This window comes from Aplidium turbinatum, chromosome 8 (assembly GCF_918807975.1).
Source record: "Aplidium turbinatum chromosome 8, kaAplTurb1.1, whole genome shotgun sequence".
NCBI lineage: Eukaryota > Metazoa > Chordata > Ascidiacea > Aplousobranchia > Polyclinidae > Aplidium > Aplidium turbinatum.
The window spans coordinates 21,744,878-21,771,214 of record NC_137479.1 but is presented as its reverse complement, the minus strand read 5'-3'; the positions used below and the strand labels follow the sequence as shown (position 1 = coordinate 21,771,214).

General features: G+C 36.3%; 1 protein-coding gene across 1 annotated transcript; it reads right to left on the bottom strand.

Moving 5' to 3' along the window:
* Nucleotides 1–1,284: 1,284 nt before the first annotated feature.
* LOC145776159 (E-selectin-like) lies at nt 1,285–17,869 on the bottom strand. The gene is made up of 15 exons (XM_082587559.1): nt 17,821–17,869; nt 17,340–17,425; nt 16,452–16,547; nt 16,094–16,208; nt 15,292–15,399; nt 14,210–14,308; nt 13,504–13,641; nt 12,409–12,532; nt 11,871–11,974; nt 11,450–11,641; nt 11,066–11,149; nt 6,721–6,832; nt 2,591–2,742; nt 1,935–2,098; nt 1,285–1,528 (listed from the first exon to the last, which is right to left on the bottom strand). The coding sequence occupies exons 1-15, from the start codon at nt 17,867–17,869 to the stop codon at nt 1,358–1,360; spliced, it is 1,794 nt and encodes a 597-aa protein (XP_082443685.1). The 3' UTR covers nt 1,285–1,357.
* Between the last annotated feature and the right edge of the window lie 8,468 nt (nt 17,870–26,337).

Genomic DNA, 26,337 nt, shown 5'->3' with positions numbered 1-26,337 from the left:
TGTACCTCGAACCAGTTTGCAGTTTTAAATCTTATACGTTTTAAACGTACCGTATACTGAATGTTAATTCAAATTCTTGTTCCATTGACTTAAGTTAAAAAACACCCATTTTTGCCAAAATTGTAATATTTTTGCGACTAATAAGCTTCAAAAAACCTTTTATTGATATTTTAGAGCAAAACAAGTGTGAAAAATGGAATCCTTGCCTCCCAAAACCCTGGTACAGACATCAAAAGCAAAGTTTTATGAATAATTTATACCACATTTTAGATGGACCCAAGTTTGGATTTGGGACCCAAGTTCCAAATACCGAGCATAGCAGATACTAGTCCTTCTATTTAAGGTGTCCATGGCTTCAACTATCGATTGTGGGAAGCTTTGTCCTCGGAGTTAGAAAGCCTTTTTAGATATAGGCTGCGTTGTTTCTTTTCACCTAGACATAAAAAGATACTTTGAACCACTGACGCAGACCGCAGCTTAGGTTAATGTTGGTAGAATTCTCAACACTCTTTCAAATCCAGGTATAATCAAGTCTTATGATAAGTTGCAAGACTCCAACTCACGTTTTCTTTTGAGATACAATTCCAAACGGCATTTTGTTTTCAATCACAGCCACAATAGAAAATTTTATTTTACTTGAATGATACAATGCGATGGCGCTATTTTAGCTATAGTGGCTTACCATTGAGTCATTTGAGTGTAACCTGCTATCAAACTTATCAGTGGCGTATTCAACACAACAGCCAGGACAATCTTTGCAATAAAAGTTATACAGTATTAACGACAGGAATTAAAAAAGAAACTGAAAATGAATATTTCAACATCAGTACAGGCTACAATAACAAGACGAAAGCATTTGTAGGCTCTAATGTTTAGACTACCAGTAACCTACCGTACATAGTTTGAGCATAATTAGCGTTAGGCAACGATGATCGGTAGCGTTGACAGGGGGTCTAGGGGGTACTTCTAGAACTGAGCCCGGGGTAATTTTAACGCCTGGAAACTTTTTCAGGCGCGGAGAAGAATGAAGATAGGCCTACCACAACGAATTTTTTGGAAACCGTGTGTTTTTCTTATAAAAATGTCTTAATTTGATGGCCAAGTATCTCATTGATACCGGTCCCAAAATATCGTCTCAACGGCTCTGGTGATGATGTTAAAATTTTATGCCAGAGAAAAACCGTACGGTACGCTAAGTAAAATGATCTTATAGCCAATTTTTTTTTTGACAAAATGCATTTTTTACTTAACAGGTATGCTATCCTCTACCAGTATTCTGGGAGATCACTTTATTCGTGTTTGGCATGTTGGGTTTGCCTAATCAGGCCCTTATGAACTGCTGTCTTATATTTGCAATTTATTGGCAGCCTGGGACGCACAATGCTTCAACCAAACGTTGGAAAAGGTTGATGTTTAGATCTTCAAAACCGGATTCCGCTATAGCTAAATCATCAGGGTCATTGACGATTCTTCTTAACTGGTTCACGTCTAATGCCCCTCTAGGCGGAACTACTCCAATAGCCAGGATCTAAAAAAAATATAAAATGATTAATTTTACATAAAATCGAATAATTATCACGTCATTTAAATTTTAATACACAGCATGAGCTCATTCAACTATATAAAAGTGAATATAGACCATCTTGTCTGGAGTTTGACTACCTATAGTTTTCTAAAGAGAGGGTCACAATGATACCGCGAAAGAGTGGTTATTTCGAATAATTTGCTCATTTCGAATAGATTACACACATTTAAACAGATTCCAGGTCCTAACGGAGTAACGGACGCCTGCTACTTATTGTCAACGCTACTATGATTAACATAGGCGATGGCAACAGAAGTTACAGTAGCTGGAGTTACATGGCAAAGCAATTTTATTGTGCAGTGAAACTGTGATAAGTTTTGAACTGATAACGGTAATGACAATACCATACCCTAACACCGTCATTCCGAAGTTGTCTGGATATAAGTGCCACTCTGTCTGTCGATCGTCCATCAGTTATCACTAAAATGTAATCAGGGACATGGGGACGATTTCCGTTATCTGGAGCAAGTACGACGTTTCTTGCATGACGTAAAGCATTTCCAGTGTTGGTACCTAAGCATGTTTACAAATTGTAAAGAGAATGTAGCCGACTAATGTTAATTTACTTTAAGATAACTGTGTCACCAGAAATTTCTCGATCACAGTGAGATGGATTTTCAATCTGGTAGGCTATGTAGTAGGGCAATAGGCTACACCGCTACACAATACAAAAAGGTTTGAAGTCATTTTATCTGCATAACCTGAAGATCTTAGTTTGAATGTCACATGTCTGCCCGTCGGCCAGTTGCGACCGATAAAAGAGTTTGAATATGATTATTTTACATTGCAATTACATCAAACTTATTGTCTGTTACGTTATATATTTCTTTTAAAGAGAGTATTGGCGGTTGGAACTTTGTAAGTGTAACTTTGTTTACAGGTGGCGAGGATTGTGAAGAGAATTTTCCCAAAGATGACTTGGCAAAGACTTGAATACCGTATAGGCTATAACTTTATGAATCTATCAACACATAAGTTAAAGTTCTAAGCAAAATCAACGCCTACCTGATCCACTGTAGGGTATAGCATCAAAAGCTTGCAATAGCTTAAGCTTGTCATGAGGAAAATCTTTAAACAAGATTTGACTTCTCCTGTCGATTCTAGTGTTGTATCTGAAAACTCCAAATCTTGCTGCGTCGTCAGCAACTTCAAAAGTTCTAAAAATGATTAATTTGAATCTAACAATCTACCAAGTGAGTATTCTTAAACAATATAGCCTAACGGTTTAGCCCAGGGTTACTCAACTAATGTTAACAAAGGTCCAGTTTGACAAGTTGAATATTTTTAGCGGTCCGGTGAATAATTTCACACGCAACCACGAAAGTTAAATTAATTATCTGTACCAAACCACTTTTTTAGGTAAAGTGTAACTCGACTTGGATTTTTGAGAAAATGTTGGGGAGTCGGGGATAAATCTGTAGAAGCCCGAAACCTGGCAATGAGGTTATTTTTCCAAAAGCTCAAGGTCCACCATCAACACCCAAAAGGTCCGATTCGGACCGCGGTCCGCCAGTTGAGTAGCCTTGGTATAGCCTATCTTTTTAAAATGTATGTTTCTGATATTGCTTATCAGTCACGTAGCCTACCGTTAAGGTTCGTATGACAAAAAAGAATAAAATAAGATTTAATACAATTCGTGAACTCAGTAGCCTAGCCTACTTTCTAGCATATATTGAGATTCTTTTAATCATTTGCAAATAATCGGAAATGACTTTGTTTATTTCAGAAAGTAGGCTTACCCGTTAATTTTCAACAAGTGGGACCGCCGGTGCAGATTCCAGTCTTCCACATGGTAGAGCAGGGGTCACAAACTGGCGGGCCGCATGCGGCCCGCCACGCTGATATGTGCGGCCTGCTGAAGGTATCAGCGCAAGGGCGCGGGAAGTAGGGGTGCTCAAGGGGCTGCAGCCCCCCTAGAGCTATTTCAGCCCCCCCTGGAAATTTCGATAATTGCTTCAGCCCCCCCTAGAAAATTCTGACAATTTCAGGTATATAACATATTTTCAGTAATCGTGTTGCAAAACGTTTTTCTTAGGTTTTATAATGCTCCCGATTCGAAATCGGAAACGTTGTTTTCGTGTATTACCGATTTGTTTTCCCAGCTGAATTTGCCGATTGAAAGCCTTCAAGGCTACTGTCTTGACGGTGCAGCAAATACAGTATGTCTGGTTGCTAGAAGTGAGTGCGGGCCAAACTTAAAGCATTATGCCCTGGATCGGTATACATTCACTGCAGTAATCATGTTCTCGATTTGATTTTGCAAGACGTTGTAAAGGAAGCGAGGCTTATTGCCGATGCCTTAAACTTCGTTCAAAGTGTTGCAGTTGTAATTCGTGAATCGTCTATGCGTAAATCTTCATTCATGTCGCTTTTTGGTTCCGATGAAGTTGCCTGCAATTTGCTGGGTTTGCGTCCTACTCGTTGGTGCTTTCGTGCTTTTGTCTCGCTCGTGTTGTTAAGTGCCACCCTACCCTGTCGCAATGACTGACCGACATGACAGAAGATAGTGCAATGCGAGGAGACGCACGTGCAAAAATATTCAGCTTTGTAAAACAAGTAGGCTACGCACGATGCGACTTTATATTGCGATTACCTGCAGTGGTGAAGTTTATCAGCCTGCAGAAGCCGTCGCAAGACAGCTCTAAAACAAGAAGATTTCTGCTTCTTCAGTTTTGGAATCCATCACCATTCTCCGCAAACGGATCAAAAATCTCAGAAAAGATGAACCCATTTCCAAGCTTATGGATGCAGCAAACGTCTTTACGTTTGCCGATAACCTAAAAATGCCAAAGGATCCCCGAGTGGGCAAAACTCCAGCAAGGTTTCGAAACACAGAAGAATCCGATGGTTTGTCGTCTGCGGGAGAAAGAGCGTGGAAACGGTAATAGGCTACATTGAAGCCCTTGATTTGGTTCAAGCTGAGCTTGATCGAAGATTCGACCAGGCGGATCTGGTTACAGCAGCCAACAGATAGAAGGCCCTTCTGAGCTGTGCAAATGGTGAGGAAAGATCTGATAGGCTACTGAGAACAGCTTATCCGATGCCATCAGAAAAGATCGCCTAAAAACGGAACTTTCCTTGTTCAGCGAAGTTGTAAGTGGAAAAACCGCAAACTCCGTTCAAAAGGTTGCTGAGATACTATCACAACTAAATCCAGGGCCGGATTTAGATGATGGGGGGCCCGGAGCACTTTTACATCGGGGGGCCCCCGGCGAAAAACTACTACGTCTACAGTAGCATTAATCCTGCACTGCACAGAATTCTATAGAAACATCAAAGGCTAAAAGAAAAAAATAACACAAAATCACATTTTTTCCACGTCGGGGGGCCCCCTTCAAAAGGGGGGCCCGGGGCACCTGCATCCTCTGCCCCCTCCCCCCAAATCCGGGCCTGACTAAATCCTCAAACACTAGATCTTTTCAAAGAATTGCAAAAATTCGTGGAGCTCTGCCTTTGCCTCCCTGCTTCAGCTGCATCATCAGAACGTTCTTTTTCTGCTCTAAGACGCTTAAAAACGTGGTTGAGAAGCTCAATCACACAAAAAAGACTTAGGCTACTCACCTTGCGTTGATGCATGTCCACCAAAACATTTTGGACACTGTCGATGTCAAAGAACTCATGACACAGTTCATAGAGAAAACACCTGAGCGAAAAGCAATCTTCGGAAGCGTGTGAGAACTCACTTCCACAAACTATCGTTTTCAAATCACTTTCTAATTTGTACGTTTTCATTTGAATTTTCTGAACAGTTGCTTTGTTGTTGCCGTTTTTCATTTGTCATAATTTACAATGTATGTGTTTTGGCGTCGTCTCTTACACCGGAGGGGACCGAATGCTTATAGGCTACTACCACTTTTAAATGCTGACCCATATAAGGGGGGTCTGGGGGGCGAAGCCCCCCAGAAGCTGACAACACTACGGCTTCTTCAGCCCCCCCCTAGAGAAAAATAGTTCCCGCGCCACTGTATCAGCGTACAAATATAACCAAAAATACTTTTCTTGGAGTTAAGAGCATGAAGGCAAAAAATACTTTCCGCGTAGCATATTTTCGCTTTGCATAAGATTCCACCGACAGACCAATCAGATTGTAGCTCTAGGTGGGAGTCGCTTAAAGTTATTCCAATGCGATGTCCAGCCACACTGTCCCAGTGGTTGATTAAAACGTATGTTTTCAAAATTGTCTGTGAGCATAAGGTTGCTTATTTTAAGTTTGTAAATGTCATGTAAACACTATTGTGCGTTTCACCGTTATTGTGTTTTATGAACAGTGTTTCGTTTATGCGAGTTTTGTTGGCAAATTAGGTCGGTGTGCCAACTCAATTTATAATAAATTGGCAAAATATTATATATAAATTTAAAGAATTTTTCTGGTTGTAATACGAAAATATTTAGCTTAGTACTGTTTTGTTGACAAAATAGATCGGTGTGCCAACTCAATTTATAATAAATTGGCAAAATATTTTATATAAATTGAAAGACTTTTTCTTGTTGTAATACGAAAATATTTAGCTTAGTGCTGCAAAATGTTGTTAATTAACAATTCTTGCCATGCTGATAAGCACCGCAGGTGACAGTTGTCTAATAATCAAATAAAGACGGTTTAGAGAGTTAGAAACTCTCACAAAAAAGATGAAAAACCGATTCATTGCTTTTTTTTAGAGGGAACACTGTTCATAAGTTACAATAGAAACGTTTTTTTCGGTGATTTTTACAAGCGTTTGTTTCATGGTGCCTGGTTTCTTTCTCCCTGTTATTGGAACCTATTTTTGACTGATATGTTTGCAGGTCACTATTGTTGCCTGTATTGCGAAGTGTCAAACATTTCCTTGTTTACTGAAACTGTCAATTGCAAGATATCTTTTGTGAAGCGAAGTGACGACACCACTTTTTCTTGGCGATGATTATTCTGATGAAACCGCTCACCTCGCTACAAGTGCACAAAACAAGTGGCCTCGTTAGAAGTCGATCTACCTAAAATTGTATTAATGCGGCCCGCCACAGCTCTCCTTAGTGCTAAAGTGGCCCACATGCCAAAAAGGTTGTTGACTCCTGTGGTAGAGTGATGTGGAGGACTGCAATCTGCACCGGTGACCCCGCTTGAAATGGAAATAACACTAGAAAAAGAAAACACTTACTCAATAAATTGTCTAAGAAAACTCTTTATAGTTTCCCAGTTCTCCGATCCTATCGACGAAGAAGAGTCTATGATAATCACGAGATCTACTACAGTGTACGGAGGGCAAGATTCTGTAAAAACATTTTAAATATTAACCTTATTCTATTAGCTGTAAGATAAAATAAATACCCTATAGAAAGCGATAAAACAATAAATCGTCTTCTAAAACGGTTCAGCCTATAATTTTGAGAGAAAAGTAAAAATCTTTTTAAAAACAGCCAGAAATTAAATGCTACCGAAAGCCGAATGCACAAACGGAAAGTATGTAGGCTATCCTCTACATTTTCTAAAAAGGTGTTGGATGGGCAATACTTATTACTTAATGTAGATTATTGTAGTCCACACAGCATCAAACAAAAAGAGAAGTAGGCTCAGTAGCGCACCCAGAAAAAAAGTTGGGGGGGGAGCTCATTCAGAAATGTCGGCCGAGTGATTTGCGACAATAGTGACAGTGACAATTAAATAGGCCAATGCCCATCCCTTTGATTAATATTTAAAGGCACTCACAGTCAGTGGCGTAGCCAGGAATTTTAAATGGTGGGGGAGGGGACGGCCGTTTGACGGCCGTCGGGCTTCGCCCGCCGGCGTGTTTGCTTAAGACGACACCCAGCGGCGGGGAGTTTGGGAGGCCTCCAGCAAAAATTTTTGAAAAATTACTTTGAATTTGGTGCATTCTGAGAGCATTTTCAACAAAAATGTGGGTATGAATGTTCCTATAAAATTGTGCTGTTCGGTGGCATAGCTAAAAGATAAGATCATGTTTTCTTCGGCATTTTTCCTAAATAAAGCTAAGTCTCTGTGTTTTCTTGTTGCTAATTCCTGGCTGAGATATTTGAATGTTTGGTATTGGCACAACTCGCTCTTTTAATGCAGTTTAGCTTAAAATTAGGCCAACTTTGTTTTAAAGACATAAAGAAACTGAAAGCATCATTCTCAATATCATGACGTCACACGCGTGCCAAAAGGGTGGGGGTGTTGAAACCCCCAACCCCCCCCCCCCCTTGGCTACGCCACTGCTCACAACCCACCGGTTGCCGATACATCAGGATTCGTTCTCTCAATCAGATTAGAAGTTGGCCTAGTGAACACCATGCTACTAGCACCATGAGCTTCCTCCTCCTTACGTCCACTCTTGCAATCTTCTGTAGATCTCGATTTTTGTCAGGTATGACAAAATATACCGATGATGATGGTGACAACATAGAATTAGCTTTCCGTTTGCCAACACAAATAGGCGAAAACAACAACTAGCATGAAAACAGTTTGAAACAAAACACTAATTTTGTAAACAATAAATTTGATGTGGACGTTTTTTCTACTTACAAAACATTCAAATTTACTTCGTATTTTCAACTAAAGTCCCAGACGCCTTATTCATCTCTCTGCTCAAATGTCGTACACAGTTTTACATGTCCGTGTGATTCGGCATTGACGTAAGTACATCGGTACGTATGTCCACCAGACATTTGACCACGAGTGTAGGCCTACAGGAGCATTTGAACTTTAGGGAGTTAAAGAAAAGTGTCATCAAAAACCATATCATAGAGTGTTCTTTTTACTCTGATCGAAAATCTCTGCCGACTCATTTAAAATTTACGCAAAGACTAATCCCAATTTGACACCAAAATTTAGGAAGCACTGTTAATCAAACTCTATAACTCAAATTTAAACGAACAATTATTTGCTGGAGGCGAGTCCATTCTCTTCAACATTTACTTGATGTAGGCTATACCCTTCCCTGTGGAGCAACTTTTTCGTAGTTATTTATGTAGTTGCCTTTTCCTAATGTAATTTTACCTTCAAAAAGTTGAGATTTATTGCATTTTTATAAATATTTTCAGATTCTTGATGAGGGCTTAAGTTAAACCGAAAACGTTCAACTGTTAAAACTATTTGTAAGTTAAATATGTAAAATATATTGTTATAATGTTCAGCCCTGTTGTATTGTTGTGCCTTATTCATACCTAACTTGTAAGCAAAATGTATGAATGAGGAACATACAAAAACTTCAATTTTAGTGGCGGGTTTGGGGGGGGCTTGATCTCCCTTAGCCCCATGCTGGGTGCTCTACAGAGTAGGCTACCCCAGACAACAACTTTATCTGGTCAGATCCTTACCAGATGGGGTACGGATCTTACTTGATTGTTATGAATTGGCTGCAGGCAGAGCCGGATTAACCATTAGGCTAATAAGGCTATAGCCTTAGGCCCTGGAAAAATTCGGCCCTCCATTTTTTTTAAGATTAAATTTTTGTAAGGCTGATAGTGATACAGATCCAGTACAGTACAGTTTTTGCTTAAAAACGAATGACCGAGTTGAGTCAGTACATATGAAAACTAGAGCCCATATCCAAAACCACGTAGGCACCACTTTTACCGAAATTGAGTTTAGAGCAGGGGTTTTCAACCTGGGGGTCGCGAGGCGCTTGAAATTCCAGTGTATTCTTTTTTTGTCAGAAAAGATTAAAAACTGTGTTTTTTTCGCAATCGACCATTCCTCTACTTGAGGTTATTATATCGTTTAAGCTTTCAGACACGTTGCAAAAGGCTTTAACTATAGGAAAGCATTCGATATTTTTCACCAAGTTCTTGTAGGCCTACGTTGCTTTGAGCAGACTAAAGTTGACTAAAGTAACCACCTAGCAGTGGCGGATTCAGAACGTAATTTATGGGTGGGCCTAGGAAATATCTTGGTGGGCCTTCACCAATAATTCCAGGACGGGCCAGCATACAAAAACTTAGTGTTACCGGAGCTTCTACACAAGGCAGAGTGTCCTAGGTTTCGAGTTGAAAAAGTTGATTATGTCATCATAATCCAAACTGTCAATGAGTAGTCTTTCAAAAGACAAAAGTGTCTAGTTGTTAAGCCGTCCAGTCAGCATAGATGATCTCAAGCGCATTTCGATCCTGTGTGTTGCGGAGAAAAGTCTCTCAACGCTGCAGGACGTGGAAGGCAGTGTTATGATGGTCCTTAAAACACTGTTCATGTTCGGGAAAGTGTCAGCAGGGCAGCTGTCCAGTACTTTCATTAATGTAGGAAAGTTTTCCCGATCCATTTTCCGTCTGATGTGTTGAATGAATACAGCATGTTCAGTATCTGCCATACAGTGCACATGGACCATTTAGAATGTTTATTTTTTCGCCAAAAGTGGCAGATCCAGGTGCGAAAGAGGCCTGTCAAGAATACAGTTCTACAGCGCCCTTAAATCCTCATTGCTCTTGACAGCCGACGTTTTTCCCAGCGTTGTGGTGATAACAGAGTTGGGAAACTTCGAAGGCAGTTTGTGTTCACGAGAAGCAATCACGTTCCAGTTAGTTATCTCATGTTTTACCAGGCATCAGTTCTTCTGTCAGTTTGAGCACGTCACCAAAGTCACCCTTCGAATCCTCGCGGAAAGTTGCATATGCAGCTTTCAGTGTTGAAAGTTCTTTCAGCAACAGGTGCACGCATTGACAAACTTAATAGTTAAAAATGTGTAGCACCAACCATCTCGGAAATTGATTTAAATAAATCCATAAAAGATTGCAATAAATTCAGCCGGTGAAAGTGCGAAAATAGATTATTCTCATTATTTTTTCTCCTATTAATTATCTAGCTAAGATGGATAGAAAATGGAAATAACAATCGGAGGAAATGTCATAAAAGCCGTAATAACATCGCAAAAATTGTTTTTCGTTTTGGAAGTTTACGTTGGAACAGCAAAACTAAACATAACTGGATGTCGGCATGAATCAAATTTGGGTGAATTTTGCATTAAATATGGTTTTGTTGAATACTTTTATGGGGAGCCGCGAGACTACATTGATTGCTCTGAGGAGGTCGCGGTGGGAAAAAGGTTGAAAACCCCTGGTTTAGAGTGTCATTAGGTAGAGTATTACAACAGGTAGGCCTACCTACTATCCATTTTTTTCTTTCCAAAATCTTTTCCATCTGCTTCAAATTTGACACAAAAAATCGGGTTTGTTTCCAAAACCAATTACGCGCCATCATTAGCCATTTTTTTGTTATATTTAGGCTATGTTATTTTGCAGTAAATAATTTAAATTTTTCATGTATGTATTCTTATTACTTTTTGTGGTTTGGTTTGCAAAATTAGGCCCTTCTCTAGTAAACAGCCTTAGGCCTACGGTACCCTTAATCCGGCCCTGGCTGCAGGCTATTTTTGGTTTAGCATATTTCAGTTTTATGCATATACAGTATATCATTTTATAGAAAACAAGGCAGAACTTATTTCTTATGGTTTAATTCTATGTTTTAATTTTATGCTTCAAATCAAAGTTTGTTCTAAAACGAAAAGCTCTTACTGGCACAACATGGCCTTGGTTGGCTCCAAGTTGACCCATTTAAACAAACGTTGCTTTCCACGTCATTTGGCGTCAAATTATACCCTGGAGTTGTACATTCAAAAGTACACACTGAAGTGACAAAATTGTTGTTTGTACAGGTTACTCTTCCATTTTTTGGTGGTTCTTGAGTGTTGCACTGTATTTCTACAATAACAAAAAAAAGATTATATTTCTATAATTCTATAATAACCAATTAATGCAGTTAAAACGCAATCTCCTGGTCACTTATCCTGAAAAGTAGGCAGTAAGTAAACGGTTTGGATGACTGCAGCAAAAGCTGGGTTATACATTTAAACAAGACAATGGGCCTAGATAGTTTAGCCGCTAAGTGGGATTGGTTACCTTCACAAATAGGTGATGGTTCATCCCAGTCCAGATGCCCAAGGCTGTCTTCAACACATCTGGTGTACAAAGCACCAACTCTTCGATGGTGAGGATCACATGCAAATTCACATACAGATTTCAAAAAACTTTTTTCTGAACAGACGTATCTTCCTTTTTCAGGTATTTTTGGTGCAAACCGACATTCCTTTCCTGAAAACACAACACGGTGATATCATATTTTAACCGTTGTTGGTTATTTGACCGCTGTGTTTTTGTTAAACTTATACACAAAACCAAGAATTTTTTATAAAAAGCAGTCAAAGTAGAACATAAGATACAGCGACAATTCATAAAATGACTGTTTATCGAAAGAAGTTGAACATTAACAGAAACCAATTCTATTTCGTGCAAATTCTCTAAAAACACAAGCAAGACTCACGTTTGCAAGTTGGAACTTTTTTTGTCCACACTCCGATTGCTAAACGATGCTCACAAACAGCTGATATAGCACCAACACGGTCATAACCTTCTGAGCATCGAAACCTAAAATATGTCGAGTGAAAGATGCAAGCAAACAAATTATTTGGATGTGTATAGCTCATTATCACGTTTATTCATTTTCATAAAAATTGCAAAATTTAGTTGATTCAACACCTAATAGAAGTGTTTACCACCATGATGGTGAAACGCCCCAAACATGTCGCCAATTTATTTAAAAGTGAAGATAAAGATGTTTTTTCGCATGTTTTGCACGAGCATCGGTTAACATGAAAATACAATGAAAAAGTAAATTATTTTTTATTTTTATGTAGTCCTGTAAGAGATAAAATATATAAATAGGCTAGTTTTGTTTATAATTTCAATTTTCTTTTTCAGAATCATTTACGATCAATGTTCGTCAAACATCAATGGTTTAGAATTGATAGAAAAAAATGCTTTTTCTCTACTATGTTTTTAACGTCTTTTTAAGTTCTCACTTGCATTCACTGTCTTCATCAAAGCCGTAAGTACAAGACATAAAACCATTGTCAGGTGGAGTTAAATCTGAACAGGAAACGTATACGCAAGCTGGAGGAATGCTGTCCCATCTTTGAGTTGCCTCTAGTAAATGAAAATACATTAGCGTTAACATTTTGTCAAAAGCACACATGCATGGCACAAAATCGTACGGCGTTGCGACCGTGCCAAATTTTAAACTTATCATTCTGTTTCGGTATCTTAAGCATACAACGTTTGCGTTTTGTCGCTTTTACCATTTTACAGACCTCCACCATGTTTGGCATATATTGTGTTTCGTTGTGATGGTCAGAAATAGAACAAACCGAACTGAACTCGTAAGTTTGGTAGCTCATAAAATTGAAAGTGCGTAGACCCAGCAAATCTTTACGAACCGTGAAAATATATTACGCGGTTTTAAAAATAAAAAATCACTGGATTAAATTAATAATTTTCTTCATTTATATACGTGATTATATTAGATTATTTAAAGCTAAAAGTGTGTCAATCAAGCATTTATAAGTTATAGTATGGTTGTTTTGATATTTTTCCTCTTAGCTTTATGTGATCAATTTTAAAAGGTTGTTTAAACGAGTATCAACAATATTTAAATTTTCAAGCTTTATAAGAGCCAAGTAATAGTTTTCGAGGACTTTGTAGAAGCGATTTTCATACGTAACTCAAACGGAGGTTAGGAAAATTCTTGATAAAATGTTTTCCAACATCGAATAAACAACGGTTTAACAACGTTTCACAAAACGTTGGATGAAATCAAAAAACTATTTGAAAGATATTGTTTTATTTGTTTTGGGCCTATCGATACAAAGCGTGCGTAGTGGCCCAGAAGGTATAAGCTATGATAGAGACGTAGCTTTTTTTCAACACACAAAAAGGTCACAACTCACAACATCTTTATTACAAACAATACATTTTTTATAACAAAACAAAAAAAATTGTAAAAGTTTATTGAAGATAGAAAGTACAGACAAAAGCAAATTTACAAAAGTTTTCAATTTTGTTTGACGTTCATGATCGTATCATGCGCAACTTCTGTCACAGGTATTTCTTTAACTTACGGCATGTAATTGTTTCCGGGCCAACAAGTAGATGATCCTCTTCACAAGTATAACTGCAAACGCTGCCAACGTTAAACTCATCTGTGCAATTGATGACTGCGTGGGCCGGAGGACGTTGAGAACGACACATTGGTGGAGCTGAAAAGTGCCCAAATGTAAGACAGATTATTTGAATTTGTATAGCCTGAGCCTCCCCAGGCAGCAAATCAATCATTTTTTTACATTGATTCAACGTTTGTAGATGTTAAATCAATGTAAAAAACTGTTAATTTGCTGTCTGAGTCTTATTTGATTTGGAATAATTTGGTTGCCAGCAACACACGTTTGGATACATTAAACAGATAAAATAAAAATATATAAAGGAAAATGTAGTGAGCCTAAAATAAATAAGCTACGTTTTATTGGTTCGCATGTTAAAATTGCATGCAAGTTGACAGTTGAAAAATAAAAGTTAACTTGAATAGCCTATATGTGCTAGCATGAAGTTTTTTCTAAACATTTAACGTAAAACTAAAATATGGTCTGCTTCTAAAACATGCTTTAAATATATTTTTTGAATTATGGTGTAGTATAGGCCTACTCAAAATACATATAAATGTATGTACTGTAAATACAAGAAACCACAATACCCGAAAGCATAGTAGTCTACACTGTCGGTAATACTATAATACACTGTAAGTACACTGTATACACTTTTGCAACTTACGGGGTCGTATGCATCTAGGAACAGGCATATCAAAGTTTGCTTTCTTTGTTGTGAAGTTCATTACACATTTGCTCAATTCAGCTCCAAATAGATTGTAACCTATCGACATAAAAATAAGGTCTCAACAAACTTGAGAAATAAATGCAACTTTTTGTAAACAACGTTAGGTCGTGAAGCTGTTTAGAGAGACACGCCCTAAGACCAGTCAAGCTGAAGCTTTTTTTCTTGAACTGATTCCTTATTTTTTTTGTTCTTCCTTGCAATGCTTGTATAATGTATAGACGAAGTTTTTGGTGCCCTCACAAACTTTGTTTTAAACCCCTTAATTATCAAGAGTTTAGTCATCTCTGAGTTTAATATTCTTAGTTATAGAGAGACAAATGAGAGAAACAGCAACTATAAAATAAAACTAATGCAAGTAAAACAATTTTATTGATATATTGTAAGAGTGATGTTAAAAACAAGCTTAGTGCATTTCAAAAACATTTGAATAAGCGTCTATAAATGTAAGGGTTAAAGTTGAAAGTTAAAATATACGCACATATTGTTATTTTTGTTTTCTTGTACAAATATAATACAAGTATAACAATGAATGAATTGTTTCTAGCACTAGTTGCAACGTTCATCTGATGAAATTGAAAGTAAAATTAACAACAAACAAGATGGTTTATTGCTTCACTGACGTTTTGCGCACCATGACAATGCGCATCCTCAGAGCGAATGACATACAAAATAAAATTTCACCAGGTTATATACTGCACAGCGATTGAAGGCAAGAAAAAATAAAATAGAAATTGATGAATTAAATTTTTTTAACTTCTTTAACTAGGCTACTACTGTAGGCATAATTTGCTATTTTGTTAGATGAGAGAATAATATTTTGTGTCGGTATTATATTTCATAAGCCTAATACAGCGGTTGGCTATAAATTTAGACCGATACAATTCTGATCTTGATGCTTGCAATTCTTTATATTGTAGGTTAATTTGAATTCGTTTTTATATTAAAATTGTTATCAGTTTTGAAATAAATCTTCCCTTCTTTGACTTGCGGGTAGTTTTGTCCACTTCAGACAAAATTACCTTTATTGCAACTGAAAAAGCAGACCGAACCAACTTCATTCTCATTCTCAATAAACTTGCACCTTTTTCTTCCAAATAAAGGAGACTCAATAAGTGAACAAGTAGGAACTGCAAAGTGAAAACATGAACTTGAAAATAAGAAAGATGTTTATGCTAACAAAATACAAATAATATGTTTCAACATGTTTTGTTGAAATTGTCATTGTTGTTGTTTTGTTTTTTTCGTTAAATGTAGTTGACAAAAATTAAACTTGACAAGTGATATAAATGTTAGCTTTTTATAAATTAATCCATGGTCGCTAAAAATAAACAACACAACCTGCTATGAGCTGATTGTCAAGTGCAACAGACAAAATTTAATACAACACAAACCCAGTACAGGAAGAAAGCATTGTTTTTTACCTGCAATGAGTAAAGTGTACGTAATTACTAATCAGTGTTAAGTTATAGATATGTCCGAAACTCATGTGTAAACGGATAAACTCAATATATTTGCATAGGTTTGCAGCTGGCATGCCAGGGATGGTAGGAATTGAGAAAGCGGGATAGGCTACAGAGCAACGTCATATAGGAGGTTGTCTAATTCTAATATACTTAATTAGGCTCGCACATAAAAGTATTTCTTGATGCGTTGTTCAGGAAAGAGCTTACCCTTAGCTTACCCTCATAAGTTACCCTCCTCAAGAAAGAGCTTACCCTTATATTATCACTAGACACTAATTTAACGCTTTTCTGTTGCTTTGGTTTATGAAATAAATTTAGCCTGGTGGAATATTAATTGCTTGCTTGTTAAGTGACGTACTGTTCCGGCATTCGATTCCGTATTTATTACATTCATCTGTGGTACAACAGCATCTGCACACTGAACTGGGAACTTTAGTATTGCATTGACTAGGTTCCCACGCATATCTTGGATTCTATAAAGACAAAAAGGTAGACATTACAATCTGTCTATGATGGCCACATAGCCAAAGTGGATCAATTACGGTTGTTAGTGTATTGAATGTACAGTAATTAATTACACGATTTCATGTAATTGAGATTTTTTGCTGTTGGGTAATTGCATTTGTAATTTTTGGCAAAAATATAATTACATTTGACACATTTTTTCCAAAAATATTTCGACTTTTTTATGAAGTGGTAGGCTACTGTTTATTTACTTGGATATGGTTGTTGCTGCACGCCCAATCCTGCTTGCATCTTTTTGTAATAAGTACTTCACGATCTCCCCTTCTTACTTCGTTGTGGCATGAATTCTGTAATGATTTATTTAGTTTTCAGCAAACTTGAATTTATAACTATAGCTGCAATAGGCAGGTTTACGTGTAGGCCTAGTAGCTAAAAAATGCCAACCGCGTCTCAGTCTAATAAAAAGTTTAGAAAAGACATTGCAGGTATTGGTGATTGATAAAACGTTCAGTTACTGTTCTGTATGTGGTATAGCCTGTGTCTGTTGTGTTTTTTTTTGTTGGTTTCAGTCAGTTTAGACCGCAATGCCAGTGGTCGCGTCACAAAATAGACTAGCCTAGACCTAGATAACAATGTTAAAACAAGCTGCTTTGTAAATGCAGTGCGGCAGAATTCAGGTTTTCATTTCTTTCTAACTTTCTAACTTATAATTCTTTATTTGACCTATTAAAATTTTAAAAAATCATCATATGCGTTAACAAATAAAATTAAGGTGTAGCCTACGAGGCTACAATTCCGCAATATTTCAAAGAGCCATATGACAAACATCAAAATGGTTACAATGTTGACATCACAACTTTGGGCAGGTAAGCTACCTAAAATAGCCAAGTGCTACTCCCGATTCTACAATATTGTAAGGGCCGATTCCGAACACATTAAAAGTTTAGTTTCATGTGACGAGACATAAATAAATCGACTTAGCTTACCTAGAATAGCGTGACAAAGGTAAAAGTAAATCTACGTAGGCCATGTTGTAGGCTATTTGTTTAAATTGTTTCTAAATTAGACACAACAACTAATTTACAAAAAATTACACCACGCAGCAAAAACAACATGAACAAGAAACTTTAATTTCATACTTCATTGAGTTTGCATTCCTGCATTTTTCCCGATCTATTGCATTCTCCGTCGTTTCTGGCGTTGATACATGTCATGCACCGTAAGCCTAGATGAAGATGATGCAAAGTTAGTGAATTGTAGCCAGGGCCGGATTTAGCAGTAGGCAGAGTAGGCAGTTGCCTAGGGCGGCAAATTATTGGGGGCGGCAAAATATACGAATATATTACATTGATAATACTGTACGTGAATATAATAATTCACAACAGATATATAGGAATTAATAAATATGTTATCACATCACACACATTTATAAACAGTGCGGCATATCATGTATGGCAAGTCATCGCCCCTAGAGTACTTCACGCTTGATTGGGTTTCAACAATATGTGCTGCTTAGCGCTTCTTTTATTTATCTGTCTTGCTTAGTATGGAGGAGTAGGCTTTGTTTGTGCAATTTTTATTAATCTTTGTTCGGTTTGTTTCACTGTTTGTAAATTTAACTCTTTCGTGCCCAGCGAGTTTGCACGGCTTGACTGCAAAACCCAGGCATTTTTGCTATTTTTTTCTTTAACTTTAACGAGTTGACACGCGTGACACCGATTGTGTATTTTGACATGGAATATCTCATTGGAAAGATAAATTCAAGTTCTGACTATAAATGTTAGAACCTACTTTCCTAATACAACATATTTGAAGATGCAGTATTTTCAAAATGTGTACTTTTTTAACTTTTTTTTTGTTAAAAATTTTGTGAAAATGAAGCATCTTACAAAAAAAAATACTCCCACCTTTTCTGTAGAACCTAAAAAGATTTTTTTTCTTCAGTGGACTTCCTAATGATATGAAGAGTCGAGGAAAAATCAAACATGCCTTGTTTCTTTAGTAGCCTATATACTTTTCTTTTAACTGTTGACTAAAGTAACCACACTTATGTCAAATTTGAGCAAATTTTTTTTGAAAACACGAGAATATCAATAAAATAAGCATGTTACAAGGGACCAGTAAATTTATAGATATTCTACTACAAAGACAAAGTTTTATATTACGCATCAAACAGCATCATTTTAAAATGATGCTGGGCGTTTCGCATTAAACCTCAAATCATTTTAAAATGATGCTGGGCGTTTCGCATTAAACCGCAAATCCTTTTAAAATGATGCTGGGCGCAAAAGAGTTAGGAGCCTAGAAAAAATGTTTTTAGTCCATGTTAGGTTGATGGAAAAGTTGCAGGCTATTTTGTGTACTTGCCTTGATGCTTAAAGTATGCAAACAATGAATGATCTCACATTTTTGAGGATTAACTCATCTTTACTTGTTTCTACAGACTTTGAAGAAATTATTGATTTGTTTGCAAGAGAAAAAGCCCGGCGGAAGCAATTTTAAACAATTAGTTCATTATAGGCCTACAATGACATTCATTGATGTATTCAAATAAACAGTGCAAATAACTTTTTTGTAAGGAATTGAAAATATAAATCGTAGCGCACCACCGAAAAATTTTTTTTGGGGGGCGACACTTTTCGTATCTGCCTAGGGCAGCGCTTAGGCTAAATCCGGCCCTGATTGTAGCCTACATGCATCTCAGTTGTGAAAGCAATAGCACTCTTAGAACGAACGTTACCTTTTGCGGGAGTCCACGCAAATACAAAGCATACGATTAGCAAGATCTTCATTTGTCACGTCTTGTTTCCAAAAAACACAAGACAGATCCAAGAAATATGTCTAACTGGATTTACGATTCCAATTCTTGCTTTTTATATCCATTTTCTGCCTAGCGTGCGACTGTTAAAAAGTGTTAAAGTTATTCTTAGCACAGCGACCATACGGTTTGTTGTGATATAAACTTGTCGTTCTGGTATCACGTCAATCAGACACATGAGGTCATCCGGGTGAATATTTGTAAATAAAGAAACAACATTCCAGTGTCAGAGTAGCTAACACAGGTTGTATGAATAGTATTGTTGTATTGATTGTATCATTGTATTGTTGGTAGGCTACAGTAGTCTGCGCAAAAATGTATAGCATAATAATCTATAGAAAACCTTTTAGACATGGTGCCGTTTTAATTTCGCAAAAGTTATTTTCACTAGTTTTAGAAAAATTCATATTTTAGTAGTCTCTAAAATATTAGGACAAATTGTTAAAAGCATAACGATGATAAATTGTAGTAATGGTTTTACTAGAAACGACATTAGAATCAGTATTTTTACGCGTAGTGTTGAGTAGGCCGCTTACTTATGCTTGGTATTTTAAAGACGTCAAAGAATGTTGCTACATAGCACAAAGATACTATGTTTGGTCGGATAGAGATTAGAATCTTTTACCACCAAGAGCATTTATTTCAAGATCAGATACAAAGCAAGATAATTTTCAAGAGATGTTTCGACGAGATAACGCAGCCTATGAATGTGAAATTGCTACTGCACCATGCCAAGACGACGAAAAGTTTACTTTTAGTTTTTACTGATCTGTTTCCACGATCAGGTTTGGTCTAAAATGTATTTCACGCAAGCTTGTGGTCAAACATAACTTCAGCAAAATAAGGTTATTCACCAAAAATCTTTATTGAGTAAGAATTTTCAGCGCTAGCTTCGATAATTCCAATGTAAGCTGAATTTGATTAGCTCAGTGCTTCCCAACCTTTTTCAGTTCGCGACTCACTTTTAATGCAAGTTTTATTGTGCGACCCACAATAAGACATACATCTTTATTATGGCATTTTTACTACTGGCATATGCACCCGACTTTGGGCACGAAAAAACCTCAAGTTCAAGTGGCGCTGATTCAATTCTCTCAAGAGTGCGCTTGAACAACGCATTTCAAGGGCTGCTCACCATTCAGCGGCACCTAGTAGATAGAATAATTCACAGACACCAACACTTCAACAATTGGAAACTTCACTCTACCAATCTTGGTGACCGGGCCTCATTAGTGTTCAAAGCCTTTGGGTTTCTCAGTCCAATATTAAAGATTCAAAAGCCAAATTCATGATAGGTTTAAAATTAATATGTTAAGTTAGTAAAATGTTGCATTTTTTCTGATATCGTTTTTTATTTTATAGCCTATCATATTTTTTACTTCCTGTACTGTGTTTTTTTTTTAATTCTCTTATAGATTTTTAAAGGCTTGCAAATTTCCAAAAAATTCCAAAGGGTTCGTTATGCAAAAGGTTTGAACAAGTTTGGAAATTGCTGCTCTAACTAATGCTCTATTAACTTTTCATCATTCGGCTACGCAGCTAACAATTCCACTTAAAACAATGGAACTCTTGAAAGCAAACTTGCAATGGGGTGTGTATAAAAAATTATACAGCTATTATATTTTCAATTACTGCTACGAAAATAATTAATTTAATTAAGAACCCAAATTAATGTAGGCAACCTTTTTTATTTCAGTGCGTTAACTTTTAAAAGAAAAATTATTGTAATTGCAAATGGTAGGCTACGTTTTCGGTTAAGAGACGAAAGCAGTCAATTACATTTACTATTTTCTATTATGTAACTTGTAAGGTATTCGAACATATATTTTCCAGGTAGGTTAAAAACTGTTTTTGCATATTATAGATGTGACAAATTGAATTTAGAAAAGTTTGGATAAGATCAGTATCTCTTCAAAAATCTGTCAAGAAATAGTTTTAAAAATACCATTTAACACCATTTCATTTTGAAACTATTTTAATGCACAAAAACCTTTTGATAGGGCCAAATGAGCTTTTAAAAAAACCTTTTAAAAGTCCAATTTTGTTGGAGAAGGTGCTTTGTTGTACAAAAAGTAAGCGAAACCATCAGCAGCACTGCAGCATTTGTCATGATAAAAAAAGGAAACAAAAAAGCTAAACGTCCAGCTGTTGTCAAGCATCTGTAAATAAAACAGACTAATTTTGCATTAAAAATATATGGATAAAATTTTGGAAAGCACTCAATAAAAGTTACTTGACAAAACGGTTACAAAACAACAAAAGGTTTTTTAAACAAATAGGCTACATTCAATAGATTTGAGGCTCCTACAGCATATAACTGTCTTCTCAAGCAATCCAAGACTCGAAAAGCAGTTGGATCCCCGAGGGGTGTCTTTGTGGTATGGTAAAAATAAATTTCTAGTTGTCAATCTTAGATTTTATGGTGAGGGCTCAATGGAAGCAGAAAACGTTTAATTTGTTTTCGTGTTTACTGTTTTATTGTATCTGAATAAACAATATAAAATCTTGTATTATTGATTACTTTTTCTATTTGTTATTTAAATTATTATTTTAATGTACAGCATGAACTAACTGGGGTTTGAGATATAGCATAGGCCTTATCCATGCCATATCATGGTTTCAGCAAAAAGCACCGGAAGTAACATTAGAGTTAGACTATATGGTGACTTTCCTGAAACACAGGCTATTCAAACTTGTTCGAACAAAATCGTCTTCTGCTCTTCTTTTTCTTAGAAATAGGCGATTTGTTTCAAAAAATTTGGCACACAGATACATCAAAATACAAACTTGTAGTTAAACGAGCTAATGGTTCTTCATGACGTCATACAACACAACCATCCGTCTTAGAAATTAAATTTGAATTTTATGTTTGGAATTCAGTCAAACTCATTTTTATTGTAAAGGTGATGACATTTTAGGTAGACACATGATAAATGTAAACTTTTGCATCATGACAATGGTATTAAACCGCAATACATTAGGTTTTTGAACCACACTACACTTCTTACGTCACGCGCCACCTCAAAGTAATTAAACTGAATTAATGCACTCGGTAAAATTTTCTCACGCGATAAACAATCTGTAGTTGTTCTTGCCAAGAAATTTTGATAATCTTTGGCACTTGTGTACGCGTGAGAGGTTAACCTACACGTGTTGAAACATTCTCACGAGAGATACTGAAACATACGGTAAACAAAGCATTCTAAAAAAGTAACATTACATATTACGTTTTCAACAATTTGTCCAGACATACTCCTACAGTCAATTACTTAGCTGAAAATTTCCTCAACAAACGTGAAATAAATGTTTTAATGAAAGAAAACGAAAATCTATTGAGCATATAATATCTTTGTCTAAGCAAAACAAAGGTTGTATTTGGAAAACTTTAAAATGTTCTTGTCATCAGCCATCAGAAGATAGAAAGTTGTTGCAAAAGTCTTGAATCTCAATTGCTATAACGTCAGTACCGTTGGGTCTCGATCCTGCGAGAATGGTGCAATCACAGACCACTCACAACGATGTGAGTGGTCTGCACCGTGCCCAATGTTCATTTCCATGACGCAAACGAAAAAGTTAAAATAAACGAAAAGCAACACGAGAGTCTACAAACGGCACGAAACTTGATATGTTGGCAGGAGTTGCGATAAACCAATAATGTAAATCACTTTTCTGACATGTTTAACATTTGTTTGAATAAGTGGCTGACGTCAAGTTGTTGTTTTTATTTTTCGCATGTAGGCTACTGTAGGTTATGCATTCAAAAATCTATCTGAAAACAACTTGCTCTTTTCTGGTTCTCAACTGAAAAGCGTTTCTTTGCCAAGAACATTAATTTGCAAGAAATGAACTAACTGGGACACGTGGTCGCAGCACAAGTTAGTGCGTCATTGGCGAAACAATGATTGAAGATTTTATCCCCAAATATTATTTCTAAGCGTCACAATTAAAAGTGGAGCCAATAAAAATCTTTGACCAGTTAAAACTGATTGAAAAAAAAAACATAAACGAGACTACAAAGTATGGATAAAATAATATGCTATTAGACGCAGTTTGCGTTGTAAAAACACTTTTTCAAAACAATAGGTTAGAGCAGTAGTAGAGAGCAGCCAGTCTTTCGTTTCATCATCCATGACACGCAGGCCTTCCACTCCGTGCAGTAAGCAGTGGAGCAGTGAAAGTGAATTAGCCTTATGTAAAAATTTATCAAACACTCTGTATGAAAGTCTTCTGCGCCATTACCATTGTCTCCTGCTCCTGCCTCCAGGTAATAGTTTCAGTTACATTTATTTAGAGTTGCAAATAGAGATTTCAATATTCAAACTTTGTATTATTCTTCTTTCAAAATTACAAGTAGCTCAACTTACGTTTTTATTTTGCTAATTATGTTTGTCGAGTTGTTTTTGGGTTGAATGGATTTGGTATGATTAATTGCATTTGGCAAGCATGCACACGGCAATAAAGATGTTTCCTATATGCTTATAAGTGCTTTGATAACCGATCGATCACCATGCACACCAGGCAACACTTGAAACAGTGATAGCAAATATCGTTTTTCAATTGGAATCATCCAGACACAACGCATTGACACAGGCGTGACGCTTACAACTGATCGTGTTTGGTAGTTTTTCCGCTCATGATATTACAGTCTTTAAAGTGATTTGATCTTTTTGTCAATTGCCAGCGTCACAGACCATTTTCACAAGATTTTCACTTTAGTTTTAAAATTGGCCTGCTAATACACAACAACTATCAATTTAAATTAAATTCATTTAACTTCAATATTATCAGATAGGCTACAAGTGGTTTTCAAACTTTTTGGAATGCGGCACACCATGGGCAAACCAAACAATTTCAGAATCAACCCCATTGACTTAATAAGTCATTTTTTTGAAATAGTGCTTTTTACTTACTTCTTGATCGAAGCTGTTACGTTGAACAAACTATTTCTGATAAAAGTTACATAAAGTTAGCTATGTGCCTCATTAGGCTCAACATACTTTTCAAAGTAATGAAGGCATTTTACACACACTGTAAATAAGCTACACCATTTTATTGAATTTATAACTTTATTTCTTTACGCAGTAAACTACTGTGTATATATTTTTTTCCTTCTATGTTTTGAATATTTTTTTGATATTTTTTGAAATAGAAAGATAATGTGTGGAGTGCTGCCCGATAGATTTGTATCTGTTCCAAAAATTGTCACATAGGCTTTCAAAAGCTCTAATAGGTAGGTTCACATTTTCAAAAAAGGTAGAACCATGACTGCGTAGAGATGCAACTCCAGGTGGCCATGGTTGGACGATTTATACCAACCGAACAATTCTTGGCAAACCTTGAATTGTTCAATCATTGTGACGTTATTGTGGTGTAGAAAATTGTTGGCTACATGAAAATGATTTAATGTTCCTTTTTCGATAAACGTTTGCATGTTTCGTCATTGATTCACAATTACGTGCAAGCAACTTGAAATTTTAGCATTAGAAAAGAAAAAACAACAAATCTAAAAATATATTGATTTGGCGTGGATTCACACGCAGTTATCATGAATTAGAGTATAAAAAGAGATAGAGTTTGAGAAATAAATCACACGATTGAACCTCACATTTTATCAAGCAAACTGCAAAAGTACGGAAAAAGAATGAAAACGACGTTAATAGTTTTGTGCTTCTTTGCCTCGTGGATTTGCGTGAAAGGTGCTGAACTTAGGTTTAAAATAAGAATTATAGTATTTGCAAACTTAAGTGAATTTATCGTATAAAAGCAAAGTAATTAAGTAAGTTATCCATGAAAAAATGAATCATCTAGTATTTTATAAAATAAAGTTTATCAATTTTAACTTTTAAAGAAAAGTTGCTCGATAAAATAGTTATCAAAAAGAAGCAGTTAGGCTACAATTTAAAAAATTCATTGATTCATTAGACTAATTTTGAAATATAACTGGAAATGTTTATTTTTTTATTTTTTATTTTTGAAACTAAGATTTTTTCTTCCAGGTTTATCATGCTGGACGTGCGTAAACGCTAAAAGCAATCAGGAATGCATTGATGGAGGAATACTGCAGAGATGTCAATCAAACGAGGTTTGTGAAACTAGTTTGCTGGATTTCTCCAAAAGATTTATATGCTTTTTATGAAAAACCTTCTCATGTGAAGTCAATAAAGTTATTTTTTTGCTTGTGGAGAATGACTTGTGGAAACAAAAAGTTACGAATATGGGGTTCTAGAATCAAAAGAGATTTGTTTTATATTTTTATCTTTTAAAACAAATCTGCTAACAAAGTTACTTCAGTTTCCTTCAAGTTTTTTATTATTAAAAATATTCACACTTTTACAGATATTCAACTTCAACAAAATCGAAGAATCTTTTTTTGTTTCAATAAAAAGTAAACTTGAAAGTTGCAACTACAAAAAAATGCAACCTATTTGAAGAAACCAAATTTAACAATATAACAAAAACGCTGCAAATAAGAAAACAGCAACCGACAATTTGGTTGGTTTGTAAATCTTTATCCTCGGACTGTCAAAGCCTTGATAGGTTATTCCTGGTAGTTTCGCATACTTGTAGACTTGTAGAGGCTCTTGACGCAGGGCCGGTTACCGAGATTGGCAGAGTGAAGTTTTTTCGATTGTTAAAGTGTTGCTGCCAAGAAATTATTCCATTCACTACGTACCTCTGAATGGAGATAGGGCTTAGAATGCGTTGCTCAAGCGCACATCCCGAGAGTCGAACCAGCGCCGCGTAATCTTGAACCGGGCTCGTAACCACTGAGATAACGGGCCACTGAGCTAACTCTTCTATGTTTGTATCAAATCAATCTGTTGGCTTAACAATCGAAATGTATTCGCAGAATGCTTGTCATAATGAAGTCAGAAGAGGTGACCAAGGGATGCGCATAACAAAAAGATGCAAACAAGATTGGGCTTGCACTAATAACGAAATACAGGTAAAATGCAAATCTTATTTTTTCGGCCCTGTTCTAGTTCAAAAATAAATAAGTTACGGCACGGTCAAAGTCCCAACAAGGTTCAAACTTCAAAATGACCATCAACCAGCGTTTTGTTGGTTTGAGAGAAATAATTTTTCACGATTAAAATTTTATTTCTATAGTTTTCTGCAGCCTACTGCTATCAGAGACAAAGTTTCATTAATCAATAACTGCTTCACATATTTTGCAGTGGTTATACGCTAACCCGTTTCTTATTTCCATAGAATCCGAGACACGCTTGGGAACCTAGTCAATGCAATTCTCTTGTGCCAAGTTCGGTTTGTAGATGCTGCTGCACAACTGACAACTGCAACAAGTTCAATATTGATTG

Excerpts from the sequence above, each read along its gene's own strand:
- LOC145776159 (XM_082587559.1), bottom strand. The coding sequence starts at position 17,869 with ATGCCTGGGTTTTGCAGTCAAGCCGTGCAAACTCGCTGGGCACGAAAG. Across the intron at positions 12,533-13,503 it reads CCCGGAAACAATTACATGCC|AGGCAACTCAAAGATGGGAC; the intron begins GTAAGTTAAAGA and ends TTCATTTACTAG. Across the intron at positions 11,150-11,449 it reads ACCATCACCTATTTGTGAAG|GGTATAATTTGACGCCAAAT; the intron begins GTAACCAATCCC and ends GTACAACTCCAG.